Source organism: Schistocerca piceifrons, chromosome 1 (genome assembly GCF_021461385.2).
Source record: "Schistocerca piceifrons isolate TAMUIC-IGC-003096 chromosome 1, iqSchPice1.1, whole genome shotgun sequence".
Taxonomy (NCBI): Eukaryota; Metazoa; Arthropoda; class Insecta; order Orthoptera; family Acrididae; genus Schistocerca; species Schistocerca piceifrons.
The window spans coordinates 513,116,651-513,136,139 of record NC_060138.1 but is presented as its reverse complement, the minus strand read 5'-3'; the positions used below and the strand labels follow the sequence as shown (position 1 = coordinate 513,136,139).

General features: G+C 41.7%; 1 protein-coding gene across 1 annotated transcript in view; it reads right to left on the bottom strand.

Annotated features, from left to right (window-relative positions):
• Positions 1–1,641: 1,641 nt before the first annotated feature.
• LOC124797527 (inter-alpha-trypsin inhibitor heavy chain H4-like) overlaps positions 1,642–19,489 on the bottom strand; it is a 64,073-nt gene continuing 46,225 nt past the window's right edge. Inside the window, exons 13-18 of the mRNA XM_047260793.1 lie at positions 17,874–17,915; positions 13,591–13,644; positions 9,618–9,695; positions 7,714–7,832; positions 3,224–3,360; positions 1,642–1,851 (exon numbers count right to left, since the gene is read on the bottom strand). Coding sequence (XP_047116749.1) covers positions 1,800–1,851; positions 3,224–3,360; positions 7,714–7,832; positions 9,618–9,695; positions 13,591–13,644; positions 17,874–17,915 — 482 coding nt within the window. The 3' untranslated portion in view covers positions 1,642–1,799. The remainder of the gene's footprint in view (positions 1,852–3,223; positions 3,361–7,713; positions 7,833–9,617; positions 9,696–13,590; positions 13,645–17,873; positions 17,916–19,489) is intronic.

The window sequence follows — 19,489 nt, the reverse complement described above, 5'->3', positions numbered from 1 at the left end:
CATCGTATGCAGCTCACTACTCTGATACCACAGATTATTTAGATTTGCTTTGATACTTGACTACGAATCACCATAGATTCTTAAAGAGCTGGAAGAACATATTTTTCAGCTTGTCTGTTAGATGACATTTCTTGGAGCAATGTGTGTCTTCGTAAGCGACAGTCCGTTACCAAAATTCCCAGCTTTCGGATTTACTCATTTGCAGCTACGCTACTCGCCTTTTTGCCTGGGACTCACTAGCGTTCAGCCATACAAGAAACTCATCTTACGACTGCCTCGTACCAATACTGGGCTACCGATTAGCTCGCCTAAATACGCGTAGAGCCACATAGGATTAACTAATTTTCAGACCAAATTCCTATTTGATATTTTTCGTTAGATGGACTTAGTTAGCTCATTGGGGAATGTAACTCCGCAAACCCTTCAAAATCCAGTAGTTATACTTGTATGCATTGAGTTTATAAGTCCTTGAGCAATCTTACATAATAAGTTTATGTCTTACTAGGATTCACTGAATAAATTATTTTGTTTGTATTGCATTGTATTGTATGTTAACCGTGGGCCTATAAACAACGGAGAGGCTCCGTTCCTGCTGCAGCCGCAGTGGCCCACATCCCCACGACGACTACCGGTCCACTTCACGCCTCCGCCGCCCCACGCCGAACCACTCTTTCAGGGTTATTGTGTGGTTCGGCCCCCGGTGAATTCCCCCAGGGAATGTCTCACACCAGACGAGTGTAACCCCTATGTTTGCGTGATAGAGTAATGGTAGTATACGCAGACGTGGAGTACTTGTTTACGCAGCAATCGCCGACATAGTGTAGCTGAGGCGGAATAAGGGGAACCAGCCAGCATTCGCCGAGGCGGATGTAAAACCGCCTAAAAACGTCCACAGACTGACCGGCTCACCGAACCTCGACCCAAGTCCGCCGGGAGGATTCGTGCCGGCGACCAGGCGCTCCTTCCAATCTGGAAAGTCGTGGGTTAGACCGCACTGCTAACTGGGCGGGCAATTATTGTGTCTACTGAACAATTGTTTCTATTAGACGCGTTCCAGTCGTATTAAAATGAAGTTTTGCGTAAGTCTCCACTTTTTGGAACTACAGTCAGGGAAGGTGTACCAGGTTCACAGTTAGTTTATGGAACTAGATAGCTTACTCCATACAAGGGCTTTCGCACATGTTAACCAGTGCAGCCTGAATGCACTTCAGTCTACCTAGCTCGTGTCAGTTTCGACAGAGCCGCGGGCGATGCCATCGCTGGTCCTCATTGTGCATGTGAGCCTGCGAAAAAGTTATAGAGGTTTGCTTAACAGCAGGGTTGGGAAGCCCTTTACGTTTGACACTCGTGTTCTCGTACAGATTCCATCAATTTCTTTAGCCTTTCGGTGGTGGTCTATGCTATCTTCTTCGTTGAGAGATGAATATCAGCTGTGATTAGTATTTGTATTTGCAATGATATAGAGGTGTATTGTGCTACTTCGCCATGACTGTATCAGGACTCTGTTTTACGTCGGTGATATTGCATAAGCAAACAAAACTTGGCTTTGTGTCGTTTGACTATTGGTGTAGTAAAGTGCTGAAGCGATAAGGGAGCATTCAGGGAAGGAAACCGATATTACGCAAATAAAGTGTAACTACCTTTCTGTTGTGACAATATTTAATTTCTGTGAATAATAACCGGGAGATAACAATACAAATGATTCAGCAATTCCTGGTTTGCTCTCCACAGCTCTGGAGGCAATATCTGGAACAAACCTCTGCTTAGATTAGCGGTCTCGGCAGTCGGCACACGGCTCATCAAATGATCATGGGGGGAACTGTGTTGTCCGGACAACAAGCTCCGACGTAACTGGAACAGAAATACAAAAGTTATTCAAAAAACGTGTGCGTAGTCCATTCATTTACTAGAGGCAGTGTTGAGGCAGTTCATATTCAGATTGCAGCATTACAACTACGGACAAGTGAAGGCGTCATTGACAGATTGTTGCAGATTTTTTGTACAGATATGCTACTTCAATCGTGTTTTCTACTAAGCTCTACGTAACGTTGAAACGTCATTCTGAATCAATATTTCCCTGTACTTTCCGATTGTGACAATAAAATGTTTCTGCCGGTATACAAAGATCCACAAAACAGACGTTAATAAGAAACTCATGTGGCTGTGACCTCAGCATTTAAAACCCAAAACGCAGGCAAAATTAAGGAAACTACGAAAGGAGCGTTGTATATACGGCAAGGCTTCTTCCCACCATTCTAACTTCTCCTCTGTTTACACAGTGTGTGAAAGGAGTTTGTTGCTGTATCAAAGACTGTCGTTAGTAATTGAAAGCGAGTTGCTCTACACTGAAAAATTGGTTCCTCACTGATTGTAGTTTGTTTTCAGTGAAATAACGTGTTCAATTAGGGGACAATTTTCGGATTCTTTTGATCACTTACAGCCTGTGATAGCTGAGACACCGTACAGTACGAATCAGGATTTTCGGTTTAGCATATGATTCAGGATCATATTGTCATTGGCATTTTAAATTATTCTGAAATATTTTCTTCCCACATGGGACTACGACAAATCCCGTGAAACTAATTTTTCTTTGGTTCTTGGCAGAACATTATTATAAGATTTAATCAGAAACATATTCCTCCCGGCATACATAAGGAACAGCTTTCTTTATCTTTCGATATTTATCTTTCGATATTTTGGTAATTCAGCGTAAGGCCTTCCTCAAGGCGAACCGTTGACAGAATTCTGACTGTCACTGTTTCTGTGTTAAAATTGTAAACACATCAAGTTTCGTAAACTAATCAAGTTTCGTAGATAAGACAATCAGCAAAATAGCGCCATTCTTAGAAAAAACTTCTGCATGTAAGATAAAAATGTAGTAAACGTCGAGTCAGCACATCGTCAGTGCTTACAAATTATGTGGCTGGTTATTAAAATGGAGAGCAGGTTAAGGAAGGACAGGAAGCGAAGAGGACCAGTTTCTCACAGAGCGCCGACGAGAAACGTTTCCCATGAATTACCGAGATGGAAGACCTCGTTTCGGTTGAAAGGTTGTCCGCAGTCTGTATTTACATAGATTCCTTAAAAACAGCGTCAACCAATTGTGATTCAGTGACTAAGGTACCTGTAGAAATACAATGAACAAGACACGAGGGCTTGCATTCTGCACAAATGACACCACAACGTTGTTGAAAGTAATTCTGTATTAGAAGCAGCTACTGACCTGCCGTCGACCACACAGAGGTAGGGCAGGAAGTCATCGAGGCTGTCAGTGAAGTTGGGCAGCACGCAGTTGGCCAGGTGGCGGCACTGCCCGTGACCTCCGTCAGGGGGCGCGCACTCCTCCAGCTGCGACTCTGTCTGTGAAGGAAACAAAAAGCCTTTCAGTTTGAAGTGTCTAGTACGCTTACTTCAAAATTTACATCTGCTCTAAGACAGCAGTCTCCCCGAAAGGATCTCCTCGACGCGTTATTTCAGAGTTGATTATCGTTGAAGTTTGCCTGTCAAGCTGTTGGGCGCAGAAATTCGAGTAATCCATAAAAGACGCTGTCGCTAAACGTGTTCGTGGTTTGGTTTCCTGTGGCCCACATTAATTTGTTTGCGCAACTATATCGTTACGCAAACGAATATCCCTAGTTACATCCAGTGGTCAGCTCGGAATTACATACCCGTTCATATGCATTTGATCAAATAATGTAAGGAGTTGCCAATTTCTTACTCTGTTACCTCAAACATTTCACACGTATTTCCTAAAAACTCTATTCAAATTCAGCAGCATTTAATAAGAAAATTCGTCAATATTTACAGTGCTCCCTTTTAAACTCATCTGTTTTTTCGTTTTAATTGTAAAAATGTATTTTATACACATTGATGCACAATTAAACGGGAAATTCGTAGCATAACTTGAATTTCGCAAGAGCGTGTTTCTCTCATTATCACACAGTATGAGTAGCGAGAGACTTGTTCTCAGTGGCGTCTGCTCGTTTTTCAAATGAGGGGTAGCAGGCTTGACATTTGCCAGGAAATATCGTTGCGTTACGAGACTGAAGGTGAACCTTTTCTCCATAAAATCATGACTTCAGATGAAACTTGAGCTCAAACTAAACGTCAACCGATGAAACCCAGATGCAAAGAGTCGATCCAGAAAAGAAAAATCAAATACCCGGAGACTGATTCGAAATGTTGTGGCACAATTGTTTTCTCGTGTAATTATATTTCTATCTGAAATTTCATATGGACTTCTGTTTGCACCCAAGACGGCGGCTTCCGATACCGTCATAGGTCTTCCCCCCTCTCCCATCTAATACTCCTTTACATTATCTTTTTGATTATACACCTGTTTTCATTTTAAAAGCATGGTAACTCACGTAGAGACCATCATATTTATTTTACTTCTGTAACACCCACTGAACGGTCTTACTGAGCCGCGCGGAGTGCCCGCGCGGTCGGGCGCCATGTCACAGATTGCGCGGCCCCTCCCGCCGGAGGTTCGAGTCGTCCCTCGGGCATGGGCGTGTGTGTTGTTCTTAGCATAAGATGGTGTAAGTTGGTTTACGTAGTGTGTAAGTCTAGGGGCCGATGACCTCAGCAGTTTGGTCCCTTAGAAATTCACAAACACTAAAAAAAAGAAACAGTCTTACAGACTTAAACTCGGGTTGTGAAAGCCTAGGCCCATAAATTAGTGGCAATCTGTTAGAAAGTGCTCATATTGGTACATCTGTGGAAACAAAAATCTGCTGTCGAGTAAAATTCAAAACTGTGTTCCTCAAATCCGCGCATTGCAACACGATCTAACAGTCTCTTTGTCGTCGTCGAGGTGCTGCTCAAACCTGTTCGTTAGTTACTTACATTTTTCTTGATTATCTGAACGATGTTTTCATCGAAATAATGTGGAACGAGTAAGTTTACAGGACATGTATACATCATTAGTGTTAACATTAGTTCACACGTTATCATTTTTAGTCCTACTCATGTAACTACACTTAATTTTCTTTTTTTCTGACTAACAGTTTTAATTAAAGACCTGTGGCTGGAATAAATATAGCTGCCCTGGAAAATTGATTTTCAATTAGATTTAAAACTTACTTAGTTACCTATGAGACATTTTGTATCATTGCGTAAAGTATACAAAACAATTGTTGCTGTATATTGAATTTGTTTCTGAGACACTGACACCTGTGACAATGGGTAATACAGGTCATTTTTCCCTATAGTGTTCTAGGTATCTGCATCACTGTTTTTCTCAAATTGTGGTGGACTATTTATGACGAATTTTATTTGCGAATATATATGTTGTGACGGCGTAGTTAAAATACCTAGCTCCTTGAAGAGGTGACGGCCGTTGGTTAACGCCACATGTTATTCTTATTGCTCAATTTTGCGCAGTAGGTAATGAGTCACCCCATAAAAATATCCCATAAGAAATAACTGAGTTGAAATAAGTAAAATACGTGAGGAGTTTGATACGTTTGTTTCGGGGATTACCAATTGCACAAGAGCAAATGTAGCTGAACATAATTGTTTGAGATGTTCGGTATTATACTTCTTCCAGTTCAAGTTCTCATCAATATGTACACCCAAAAATTTCGAGCGTTCTACTCTATCTACATACTGTTGCTCATCATTTGTTGGTGTGACTCTATTTGCTGCACAACTTGTGGAGGTCATCCAGTGTATGAGGAGGATTTCTGCGACGATGCACTGCAATTTTCAACTAAAAGCAAGGACGGTTAGTCAACTTAATGTCAGCAGATACTGTAGACTAGCCCATTCGGTTGATTGCTGCTTGCTGGATGAAGGTGTTCACGATGACGGCACATTGTTCTCCTGGGTTATCACCTTGAGTATCGCCTAAATTTAATATACAGAACGGAACAATATGTTGGAGGTTTCTTCCCCGAGGTGTCTGGCATACATACACGATACCGGCATAAAACGTAGCTAACCCTTCTCCATGCTCCACACCTGGGACTTCATGTCTGAGAAGTGCAGTGGTGCACGGGTGCCTCGGAAGTTTTCTACCGCGATGACCTGACGTCATACAAACTCTGTACACGTTGGCAAAGAGAACCCGAGAACACTGCTTGAGATTCGATTCCAGACGTTCCCTTGTTATGTTCTTCGTGTATCACTGGGTTATGGCGTTTTTAATGTTGTTTTTAATGAATGCCTAGAGGTCGTAATGGCCGAGTGGAGGCAGATAGATACACTTTTGCCCTTCAGAGTCCTCCCAGTTGTCTCCAACAAGGCACCGTCCAATTCTGCTGCAGCCTCGTCGGGGTGTATTGTGTATTGTCTGTATTGTGTAATAAACCGGAGACCTAGAAACGACGGAGAGGCTTCGTCCCCAGTAGACTTCAGTGGTTCACAACCCCACAACAGGCCACAGCAGTCCACCCACCCCACCGCCGCCCCACACCGAACCCAGGGTTAATGCGCGGTTCGGCCCCCAGTGAAACCCCCCCCCCCCCCCTCCCTCGGGAATGTCTCATTCCAGACGAGTGTAATCCCAAATATTTGCGTGGTAGAACCATTATGGAGTACGTGCACGCGGTGATAGTGTTTGCTCAGCAATCGCCGACATAGTGTAACTGAAGCGGAATAGGGGAACCAGCCCGCATTCGCCGAGGTAGATAGAAAACCGCCTTAAAAAGCCATCCACAGGCTGGGCAGCACACCATACCTCGACATTAACACGCCAGGCGGATTTGTGCCGGGAACCGGCATGCCTTCCCGCTTGGGTAGCAGCGCGTTAGACCGCGCGGCTAGCGGGGCAGGCCTCCTCGGGGTACTTACGAGCCATAATTTTCATATCATCAGCAGGTGCTGTCGACTGCGTGTGACCAATACGAGGGGACAGTCGACACAAAACGCGATTTCCACAGCACGCTTGAAGATTCCGCGGTTTAGTCACATGCACTGAGAAAGCAGATTTACTTTGACCTCCATCACACACTTGGCTGTACTTAGCAATTTCCTTTCGGTTAAAAAGAAAAAAAATACGAAATATTCATGTTACAAGGTTAGTGCGAAGCTTCTTTGGGCAGCTTACTTATTTGCAACGGAAGGTCAATAAAATCTGCTGACTAGATCGTGAAGTACGCTTTAGAACAGTGCGTGTAAGATCTAAGAAAATCTGTTCGACGGAATCCCCTGACTTACGGAACCTACAGTTACGCCGCGAATGAACACACTAATTTGCACTGTGAACCTATTCTGAAAGGCAACCCGATTATAAAACCTCCAAGTTGTGTTTTCACATTATGCGCTTATCTTCACGTTACAGAAAATGTATTCAGCAAGGTGACCGAAGACTCATCAGTATAGAGTAGTGGTCCATATGGTAGAAACCTGTGCGTGCAGGTCTTGAGGAGCAACAGTAAAACTATGAAGTAGATGATATTTTTGGGTATGATATAAGTAATTGTCAAAAAATAGCCAGAATTTACAGTGCTGAACCGTCGTCGTATGTCCATCAAAATTCTAATAATAGTTCATATTCTATCCTCACTTTGGAAAGCTACTTGCACCACTCTGGACGTTAGACAATTGACTTCCACAGGTGACACTTTCGCGTAACTATAGGTAATACGATCTGAACAGAAACAGAGTGCTATTATTACCCTTAACACACGCATCTAAATGATCTACCGTCACAAAACTAAAACGATATGGGGCCGTGTTAGTTCTACATACTGTGAACTACTTCCTTACCTTGTTAAAAGCCAGCTCGTAGGTCTCTGCCGTGCCATTCACTTCTAGTGTGACGTGTGAGGAGTTCGAGACGCCACCCAGCCACGTGATCTCCGATATGTTCAGGGTCTTCGGTTGTCCTGTAACGCAATCAACATCAATGGTCTTCTGTGTATAACAAGCGACAGAAAAAATTAAGGTAAAACTACTTTCAGTTTCTGGTTTAAGCTCTATTGATAATTAATGAGTAGCAACGGAATTTAGCCATGTCACACTAATATACAGCGGGAGGTAGCTAAATCACTGATCTAAAATTGCTTTCCACCCGATACAGATACTTCTAAACTGTTTACACGTAGATGAACAGTAACCAGGGATTCATGAAGCAAGAGCAATATCTCCTCGCAGCTCAATTAATAAGCGCATAACATATTTTAGGGTTCACAACGCCATTTAATTACGAAGGATTGGTCGACAAGAAGAGCAGCAGGACTGTATACTGAACGGTTCCCAGGTAGACGCTGAAAGTACCTCCTACCTTCGTTGAAACAATGAAAAGCGCAAGGCTGGAAGTTTTGCTCAAGAAAATTTATTCGACACAAGACTGCCATCAACGAACCTGCGAAAGTACCGTTTTCCTCAGACACTGCAATAAATCCGTAGGTCACTTCTTGTCAAATACAAAGAGTAGTTTGTATCAGCCAAAGAGGCGGTCTGCATACTTTTCATAGGCAAAAATATCAGCATTTCTTTATTTTGCTACATCAGAGTTTCATCCTCGTTTTGAATACTGTCACTGGGTTCGGCAGTAAGATAATAAATACTCTGGAGACTGTATTGCTTCCTGAATAGGCGTCGTTGACAGATCACGAAGTTATAAGTTTGAGACTCGTTCACTACTGGTCGTTGGTTAACCCACATCGGCTTCATCAAGTGACTAATGAACTACCGCAGAGTGCGGATGTGTGGTGTGGAGTAACCGTACAGCACATGTTTAGCACTTGTTTCATTTACAGTACTCTAAACGGGGGAAAGCACACACATTTCTCAATGAATAATGCACCCCCTTTATTAGAAAATATACGTTTGAGATCACGTTAAATGTTGCTTGTCCATCATGATAGATGACCTCTTCATAATTCTTCAGCAGGGAGAGACACTTTCAACCACCTGTTTCCAAACCTGTGGGTAGGAAGTGGCAGTCCTATTCAGAGATATTCAGTACGATCGCCTAAATGATGGCGTTAGATTTCTTTGTCTGGGAATCTGGGATGTAAAATATCTCGTACCTTTCAGCACAAGAAATCGAAAAATTCAGTTACTTTTATTCCATGATTTCTTGTTAGATTAGCAAATGTTTTCTATCACTGGGTTTGTGTGATCGAGATCTACTATTTTGGCGGAAAAAATAGCAGAATTCCATTAAGGCAAAACAAAGTGATGCCTGTATCTTAGTTAGTAATGAAGTTGCGAGAACGGATAGATTTTTTTTTCATGATTCACTGGTTTTCTGTGAGTGAAGTATGTGGACGACTTCGACTGATTGGTGAGATATTGGAAATATCCATTTTATCTGCGAAAAATATCATTTACAATTGTACGATTTTTAGGGCATTGCTCTGAACAGTGATTATCGACAATATAAAATCAAGGAGTATGCCTAAAGAGAAGAGCTGGTAAGGATTTCACAACTTGTGGGTTCACGGAAGTTTCCGTTAAGTACCGAAAAATCTCCGCCAACAGACAGGTTACATCGTTCAGTGATACATATTCCGATAAAGAGTTAATTTCACAAATTTCTCCAACAACTGGTGTTGTTAAGACTAGTGGAAAGTAGCAGGCATGTGTTCTAACATCTTCGGTCCATGTAGTTTGGGCAGTGTCTTTTATTTCAGTGAAATCAGAACTTTTAACACGCAACTCACCAACAAAAGCCAGAACACCAGGGTGTAAAGTTGTTGTTACATATGGACCAGAAGAAACTTTTGCTGCCTCAGGAAGCACTGCAAAGTAAAAGCATATGTCATTCATTGAAATCTCAACTTATAAATAACATACATCAACATTTGTTTGTACCTTTACAACCTAGAAATATTTTCGGGTTATTCCCAGCAAAAGCCTTACGTATCCACTATAATAGTAAATTTCAACAGAGAGGCACTGATATTTACACTGCTCAAGAGTTACAGTAAAATCGTCATGTTTGCGGTGTGTCTAAAGAATGCATGTTGCGATGATCCAGGAGTATTACAGCCACTGGACATACACCGTTTCTGTTCTAATGCGACAGATACCTCCGGGAATTAGATTAATCTTGAAAATATACCGAGATTTTGGAATTTGAGTGAATCACATATATGGTTCCCCACGTATTCAACAACCTCCCGGAATTAAATTACACTGATCAACACTTCGACTGAATTGAAGAGATGTTTCAAAAGCCTCTTAAAATGAATTTGAGACACCATAATTTAATTCATGTTCACGAGATAATATGGATTTATTTTACTCCATAACGTTAAACTTGCGTGGAATGTTCATATTTGACTTTTATTCACATAATAGAGATTTGTGTCTGGAATCCTTGGGATATAGCTCCTATAATGTAACACAAAAACAAAAGTTTTTGGACTTCATATACAACAAACGCATTACTTCAGTCGTGAATACAAATAGCAGATTTCAATTCTTTCATATACAAAAGAAGCTCCTCCGTGACTATGAAAAGGACTGTTTATAAATGATTTATTTGACTTTTCCTGGAGCACTGGGCCGGTTTGCCATGACCGAATTATAGGAAATATCCAACTTGGAAATCAAGGCTACAAAAGGAACTGCTGCACATAAATTCACTAGTTCTTCCATTTGAGAGAGAGTGTCTAATGTGTACTGAAATATCTGCACTAACAGACATTCGACGTAAAGTTTTGAGTAAATCTACATCTACATGATTCCTCTACAGCAAAATTTTAGAATTGCAGGGTACAAGACGCCACTTTCAATCCACACCTCTACCGTTTCACTCCCAAATAGAGCGATGGAAAGCATCTTCCAGTACCACGTCTCTTATTTATCTCGATGGTCATTCCTACCAAATCAAATAGGAAGTGAAAGTTGCTGATTGAAAGTTCTTGACAATATCTAGCCTTTACTTTGATGATTACCATCCCAACACGGTTATTAAATTAGAAACACTCTCTCACGGATGTGATTGTGAAAACATAGTAACATATTGAGGGAACCGGTTTCCAATGCCTAACACCTTATAGCACAGACATGAAACTCCTATCAGCAACGTCAAGAGAAGCTTAATAACAACGTACATGTTGACACCTGAGCTGTTACTTTCACCAGAGTCCAATGTCGAATGAAAAACAAACGATATTTAAAATCTTTTACCATCATTGATCAAGCTCATTATGCAATTCATCAAGGCTAATATGGGAGACGTGTATCTTAGACATAGAAACATCAGCTGGGATAGAGAGAGAGAGAGAGAGAGGGGGGGGGGGAGTGAGAGACTGAGGGCAGATAAACATTTTAAGAGCACAGTCACCAGAAAAGTTGTAACTAAATACCATACAAACTCTCCGTTAATTTCGGCTTTAAGTAGTTAATAATAATTATCAATAACAACGCTTTATACTTTTACAAGCATCGTAGAAAGGTGTACCAACCAGAGACTTTTCCTTTGCATTGAGTACCGTGTCACCTGAAGAAACCAGATATTCGGTATTCTGTTATTACATCATAATCTAGTAAACATTAGAATCAGTCACAACCGTCAAATATGCATTGAAATCCACAGGAAGCGATCTGATATCGAACGACTCCTTGGATCTAGTTGTGAAGCCGAAGAAAGCCAGACTGGGAATTTGTGGAGGAATAATAGGGAGGAATAACCGATGTTGGAAGGAGATAGGGCACTTAATCTATCTGTGTAGGAACGTGTCAACTTCAATTAATAAAGGAGATCAAGGAAAGAGGAACCTCTTATTTTTAACGGGTTTATAACGACAGTCGGAGCGGTCCTAATTAACTTTTAACCTTGTTTAGTGGAAGACTCTACAAGAAAGAAGTTGTGCACCACACGAAAGCTCATATTCATAAATGCGAGAGCTTAGGTTCAGAAATGAATCAAAAATACGTTGTTTCCTGCCATACGTATCTCATAATAACGACAGTGAAAGGAATTTATCTGGAAGTACACTACTGCCCATTAAAATTTCTACACCAAGAAGAAATGCAGATGATTAACGGGTATTCATCGGACAAATATATTATACTAGAACTAACATGAGATTACATTTTCACGCAATTTGGGTGCACAGATCCTGAGAAATCGGTACCCAGAACAACCACCTCTGGCCGTAATAACAGTCTTGATACGCCTGGGCATTGAGTCAAAAAGAGCTTGGATGGCGTGTACAGGTACAGCTGCCCATGCAGCTTCAACACGATACCACAGTTCATCAAGAGTTGTGACTGGCGTATTGTGACGAGCCAGTTGCTCGGCCACCATTGACCAGACGTTTTCAATTGGTGAGAGATATGGAGAATTTGCTGGCCAGGGCAGCAGTCGAACATTGTCTGTATCCAGAAAGGCCGGTACAGGACCTGCAACATGCGGTCGTGCATTATCCTGCTGAAATGTAGGGTTTTGCAGGGATCGAATGAAGGGTAGAGCCACGGGTCGTAACACATCTGAAATGTAAAGTCCACTGCCCAAACTGCCGTCAATGTGAACAAGAGGTGACCGAGACGTGTAACCAATGGCACCCCATACCATCACGCCGGGTGATACGCCAGTATGGCGATGACGAGTACACGCTTCCAGTGTGTGTTCACCGTGATGTCGCCAAACACGAATGTGATCATCATGATGCTGTAAACATAACCTGGATTCATCCGAAAAAACGACGTTTTGCCATTCGTGTACCTACGTTCGTCGTTGAGTACACCATCTCAGGCGCTCCTGTCTGTGATGCAGCGTCAAGGGTAACCGCAGCCATGGTCTCTGATCTGACAGTCCGTGCTGCTGCAAACGTCGTCGAACTGTTCGTGCAGATGGTTGTTGTCTTGCAAACGTTCTGTTGACTCGGGGATCGAGACGTGGCTGCACGATCCGTTACAGCCGTGCGGATAAAATGCCTGTCATCTCGACTGCTAGTGATACGAGCCCGTTGGGATCCTGCACGGCGTTCTGTATTACCCTCCTGAACCCACCGATTCCATATTCTGGTAACAGTCATTGGATCTCGACCAACACGAGCAGCAATGTCGCGATACGATAAACCGCAATCGCTGTAGGCTACACTCCGACCTTTATCAAAGTCGTAAACGTGATGGTACGCATTTCTCTTCCTTACACGTGGCATCACAACAACTTTTCACCAGGCAACGCCGGTCAACTGCTGTTTGAGTACGAGAAATCGGTTGGAAACTTTCCTCATGTCAGCACGTTGTAGGTGTCGCCACTGGTGCCAACCTTGTGCGAATGCTCTGAAAAGCTAATCATTTGCATATCACAGCATCTTCTTCCTGTCGGTTAAATTTCACGTCTGTAGCACGTCATCTTCGTGGTGTTGCAATTTTAATGGCCAGTAGTGTATTTCGAAAAGCATTTTTCCCGCCACTGGCTTTCGAATGGACTAGGAAGACATATCTTGATTCTGGTGCATCGCCGCACCGTGCGTTGCTTTGCACAGTACTGATGTAGAATCAGATGCAGGTAAGACCAAGATTATTTCATCTTTCGTTGGTACGTAAATAATTTTACAGAGATTACGGTCTCTGCTAAGTTGTCCTGTGTCTGGTCTCGCAAAAACAATGATTAAGAAAAAAAGCACTTTGGTTTTTATATTTCATTTGACTCAAATAAATAAACATGGAACTCACCCAGAGCAGGAGAACAGCAGAAAGGTAGGCCAAGTCTGGAAGGCACAGGTCCTGCTGTAAAACAAAAGCAGACGACATTCGTGTGAATGTAAACACAAGCTTCAAAACTCGTTAATACGTTTAGAAACTAAGAATTTTTCCAAGGCTGTTAATAACGTAATTAATGCAATCTCTCAGTACTAGGAAATTCCAACAGAGCGCCAAATTTATTTGTGCTGCTCGAATATATGCCAAAGTATTCACAGGGGAAGCATACACAAAAGAACGTATGCGGCTCCAGGTCCCTGCAAGTAAACAGCAAAATGACATGAGTCGTGTCTATACAAGGTAATGAGAGGGGTACCAGTTGCGTTAAGTACATCTTGGCAGTATGCTGCCTATTTAATATTTGAAGATGAGGTATTTGGGATGAGACTCAAAATAGCTATAGATATTACCAGTTAAGAGCTCGGCATGGCACGTGCATTACTAAGATAATTTTTTCAGAAACGCATAAATGCTGTTTGCCGCAAAAACTTTACCAACAGTGGCTTTAGATATGCTTGGTCGCAGGGTACCCATTTTTCAGGGGGAACTCTTTGACTAACGGAACAACCTCGCCTGTTTGAGGAACAACCCTCTTAACACGTCGTAAAACATATAAGGTTGCACACCACTGTGGGCAGACAATGGAACGAGATAGTTCCGACGGTGCGGATTCCCAGACACAATTGTGTATTTCTTTCACTAGTCAAAAGTGACAGGCATCAAAGATCAGGACATGTTAAGTGATTTGAAACGGGACGGATTCAAATGATTCGCACCGTAATTTAATTGCAGGACGACGCTCCTCGCCACAGGTCTGAGATCACCTAAATTGTTGGAGCCATCATTTTACACGGAGTTGATTCCGCCGAGATATTCAATCACCCTTTCCCTCTCATATCACCGCATAGGACTTTAACAAGATAAATTCGCTCCAAATTTCCGTTTGCGTCGAGACAACATGCTACAGCTATATTATCGTCCGGATGACCTCAGAGGGGATACACTTGTGAGCCCACAGATTATAACCACATGCTTAATAGCGTGTTGGCTTACCTCTGGTCACGCAATACTGGTACATTATTGCCCGGTGGTTTGTGGACTTGCAGCTAGCGGCTGGGGGCGTCACAAATGGGTCCCGGTTCAGGCGTAATTGTTGCCGTTGGCACTAAAATGAGTTCACTATCATACTTATCAAACGACTATAGAAACATTTTGGCCTTGTGGTGTTGATCATTATCCTTCTGGAAGATACCATCGCCTTTTGTGAAGAGCTCAACCATCAAAGGATGCAGGTGGTCCGCAACAGCGTTGAAGTAGTCCACAGTTATCGAAGTGCCTCTGATTATTACAACAGGTCCCACGGTTGACGCAGGTGGACGTCTGCCATAGCATGATACTGCCCCTATCAGTTTGCGCCTGTGCGACGGCACATGTTTCGACCTGCTGTTCGCTTCGATGACAGCGCAACCGCACGCGCCTATCGATGTAGTGCAACAATAAAAGTGGCTCATCTGGCCAGGCAACACGTTTGCACCGTTCTACGCCTCATTCTAGATGATTCCATGACCATTGCACTCGTAATTCCCTGAGTCGTGTAGGCAACATGGAAACATTTACGGCTCGTCCATGTTCAGTAATGTACGATGAGCGGTGTGCTCCGAAGTACTTGCGCCTGCACCTGCAGTGCACTCTGTCGTCAAATATGTCACAGATCGCCGTCTACCCTGATTTACAGAGCGGGCAAGCGCCCGAATTGCTCGAGGTGTGACGTGATGTCGACGTCCAACACCTTGACGCGTATTCGCGGTTTCGCCGTCCTCAAACAACCACCCATAGATTCTCACGACAGTACCGTGCGGACAGCCGACCAGCTACACCGTTTACGAGATGCTTGTGTCCAAACTTCATGCACTAACAATCTGCCCCCATCAAACAGGTTTATATCAGAGCATTTTTCCATTTGCGGCCCGTGTCAGTGATAGAATGATTCCCCAATAGCCTCTGCTGCACTAGTCAGGTTCTTTACAGCGTCACATGCCTGCAATGCCATCAGTTGGTATTCGATTTCACAGTCGGCAGTGGACATAATTGTTTGGCTTATCAGTGTGTATTTATCACTTGAGTAAAACAATGACATTGGCTGTATGCTGACAGAATAAAATATCTTTGGTCTGAGACATAGTTTCAGTGTAATATTTACCTCACATACTCAGATCTCTCTCTCTCTCTCTCTCTCTCTCTCTCTCTCTCTCTCTCTCTCTCTCTCTGTGTGTGTGTGTGTGTGTGTGTGTGTGTGTGTGTGTGTGTGTGTTTCCAAAACTGTAGCAGGAGAGACAGAAAGGAAAAACCTTTATACGAATGATGCCAGATCTTTTGCAAACCAGTACAGAGAGTGTTTGAAGCACTTTCATAAGCAGCGAAGTAATTTGAGAATTACGATCTATGTACTCGGACCACAAGACTACTGTACTTTTTGACAATGGAGGGCACTGCCAAGGAATGCGAGTCCGTTATGCAAATGGAAATTTGCTACGGTAAGTGATATATTATGGTTTCGGCTACAATTTTCCATGTTTTAAACAAAGAGTGATAATGTGTCCATATAAAAATACAGGATGTAATGCGTATAAGTGCGGATATTACTATTGGTGGCTGAGAACGGTTCAGTAAACAACATTTCATCAATATTTATGTCATTTGCTTACTAATACCTATCAAGAGCAGTATCTTTTAAGTTGTAACTCTTCAGGCTTTCCCGGCGATCTAATGACATCTTGGGTTGTCGGGTGTTCTGCCGGATATCAGCGTCGTACTTGCACGATATTTCGGTCACGAGCTACGTGACCGAAATATCGTGCAAGTACGACGCTGATATCCGGCAGAACACCCGACATCCCAAGATGTCATGTTTTAAGCTGTTTAGTACCTCCAACTAAAAGTAACAAGAACAAGCCATCAATGCTTATTTTCCGCTGGGCAGCGGGTCAGGTGGCTAAGTGTGGACGCATGGACGCAAAACATTTAATCTATACAGACAGGCGACCATGCAGAAAACATCAGGTTGTAAAGTTTGTGACGTGTGTGTCTGCAATAATACCTGTTACACCCTCTATGTTCTATGAAGGCAGCATTTAATGCAAGAATTAATGACAAACTATCTAATCAAGCGAGAAAAGAGAATGTTGTGGCTGCACTAAGAAAACACTCTTACTTCGTTCTTTTTATTTCGAACAAAAAATTCATAGAACGTTTAGTTGTCAATTGATTATCATCAAGGTAATGAAATGCATCCAAACTGTAAAATGCTCGCGAGCTTGTAAAGAGTAAACAATGTTAACAGTCAAGAGAGGAAAATTATAAGAAAGATTTACAGCGTCTGTGTTATGCTGTGCCTGTATAGTATCATACGACGTCCTTCGGACATGCATGCATACCGAACGCAACTGGCACTGCCGACGATCTGTACGCATATTAAACTGAAGAAACGTATCCGCAATTTTCGAATACCAATATACATCAGCTGTGCAAATGATTAGTGAGTGACTCATGAAAATTTGTGCCGGACCGGGACTCAAACCATTATATGGTATTCTACAGAAACCAAGAAATACAGACAGTGCAAACCTGTATTATATCCCCCGGAAGGCGAATACGGCGGGGATAATAATCTCCATCGCTGTGCGGGAATCACATGAAAATGTGTGCGAGCGAGCATAGGACATGGAAACTGCCTTACGGAAGATTGAGTAGTTCTGCGAGGCGCAGAGTGATAGTCGAAGTGATTAATGTGACAGCTTGCTATAAATTGGAAATCCGGTTTCGAATCATCGTCCGGCACCAATTTTCATGAGTCACTAACCACGTAAACAGCTGATGTGCAATCGTATTCACAAACTGCAGATACATTTCTTCAAAATTATAAGACTTTGTGCTCACGTGCCCTGCATATTAACCTAGAGGACCATGCTGCAATGAGCGTTACTGTGATGTGTGCGAAGAAAAAATTAATGAAAGTTATGAGCATACAAAATGGAAGCTGAAGGTTATAAACCCCTTACTACGACAACTAAGTTAAATACATGCATAATAGAGGAAAACTGCTATGCAATATAAGTCATAAGAAAAAAAACACGCAAGTGCCAGTTCTAACACTATACGCTTCGCGTATAATTGATACAATGCACAGAACTTAAAATTATAGCTCATGTATGTGGAATAGGAACACATAAAGATAACATGTACCTGAAAGTACTTACCTAACGCTAAGATGTTAGGGCTGAAGCCAGAAGTTGCAAATGCTGTAACGAAAAACATAAATCTATTATTTACACAGTGAATAACAAAAAGCATGTTTCGGTAAATTTCTCATCAGTTTATTACTAAAATAACGGAGCAAATCGTTTGAACTACTGAATCCATACAAAAAGTCAGATTTTTACCTTGAATGAATATTCTGTTTGTCATGATTTGAATATTTCGACAGAATTTCGGATGAAGTACCAAATAGTGTGTAAATTGTCCACGTGGATCCACAGCTGAAACGAATTTCTTGTGCGAAAACGTTTTACCCTGTGTAGGCTATAACTTAATTTTTCTCCGAATGATTAGTTTTGGTTTGGTACTGTTTCTTGAGTGAAACGTGTATCTTGACATGGGAATAAAGCGATTCTTTTTTAGCATTAATAGTACAACACTGCCCGAAGGAAAGTTGTGATAGTAAAATGTACATTAGAGAAACAATGGACGCAACAGTACAACAAAATGTTCTTCAACAAATACCAGAATAATTATTATGAACTTCTATACGTTACAAATAAGAATCCTCAGATTTTTTTTTCCTGTTGCTTTCGTCATTATAGACGGAACTGTAATTTATTTTTAATCGCTATTGGCCATCTTTATATCCTTTATAACCAAATAGTTCTAAGGATATCAAACGTTCAAATAGAGTTGAGGAGCACTACGGAGCACAGCAGTGTACTGAAGTTGAATTTGACCCATGGGAAATCCGCAAAAGAGTACACTGGAAGCAACTGCAATGTAGTGTCACTGAATCATGCGCACATTAAGTTCACAATAACTTACTATGGAGATTAGTATCAAGCATCAATGTACCATACGCTACAACAACGTATTTTTATGTGAAAAATGTCTCAGTTTAGATACGTTTAAAGACAACTAGGAACAACTAAGTCGAAGGCTTATTTCCGGATCATTTTATTGTTCCTTGCCGTTACAAATTTCGAACATTTTGTTCGTCATCAGAAAGCTGCGTTTCACTTACAAGGAAAAGCATTAATGAACTTTAGCAATATTAATTATCTGTTGTATGTTTTGACTGTCGTGTTACAAATGAAAACTTTCCAATTATTCGGAAAACATCCAGATTTGCTTTCGATTTCAATGAGAGATGATAAATACGAAGAAACCGAAACTCAGATTTCTATTGTGAGAAGAGACAGATACTTTGCTGAAAATGATATATTCCTAGCTATATCTGACATTTTCAGAAAAGGAGAGAGAAATCAGTTATAAATTTCTTAAAATATAAGGATAAAGCTAGGAATTTTTAAAAAAGTTTAAGATTTCTACTTCCGTGTACAAACACAGTGACAAAGAACCTAATGTCGTTTTCTTGTGGGAGACGTTCTATAGTCACTTTTTCATCAACATCCTCTAAACAGCTGATATAGAGTATGTTCGATATTATTTCAAATAGTAATGGACAAAGTCCATGCTTTACAGCAAGAGTTTCTTATTCCGTAAAGAATTTTGTCTTGTAGGCCTACCAGTAAGACGAAGTGGAAATAGTATAGAGGTGGGAATCACTTTTGAGAAACTACTTTTGCCGCTCCGACTGTCACTAAATTTA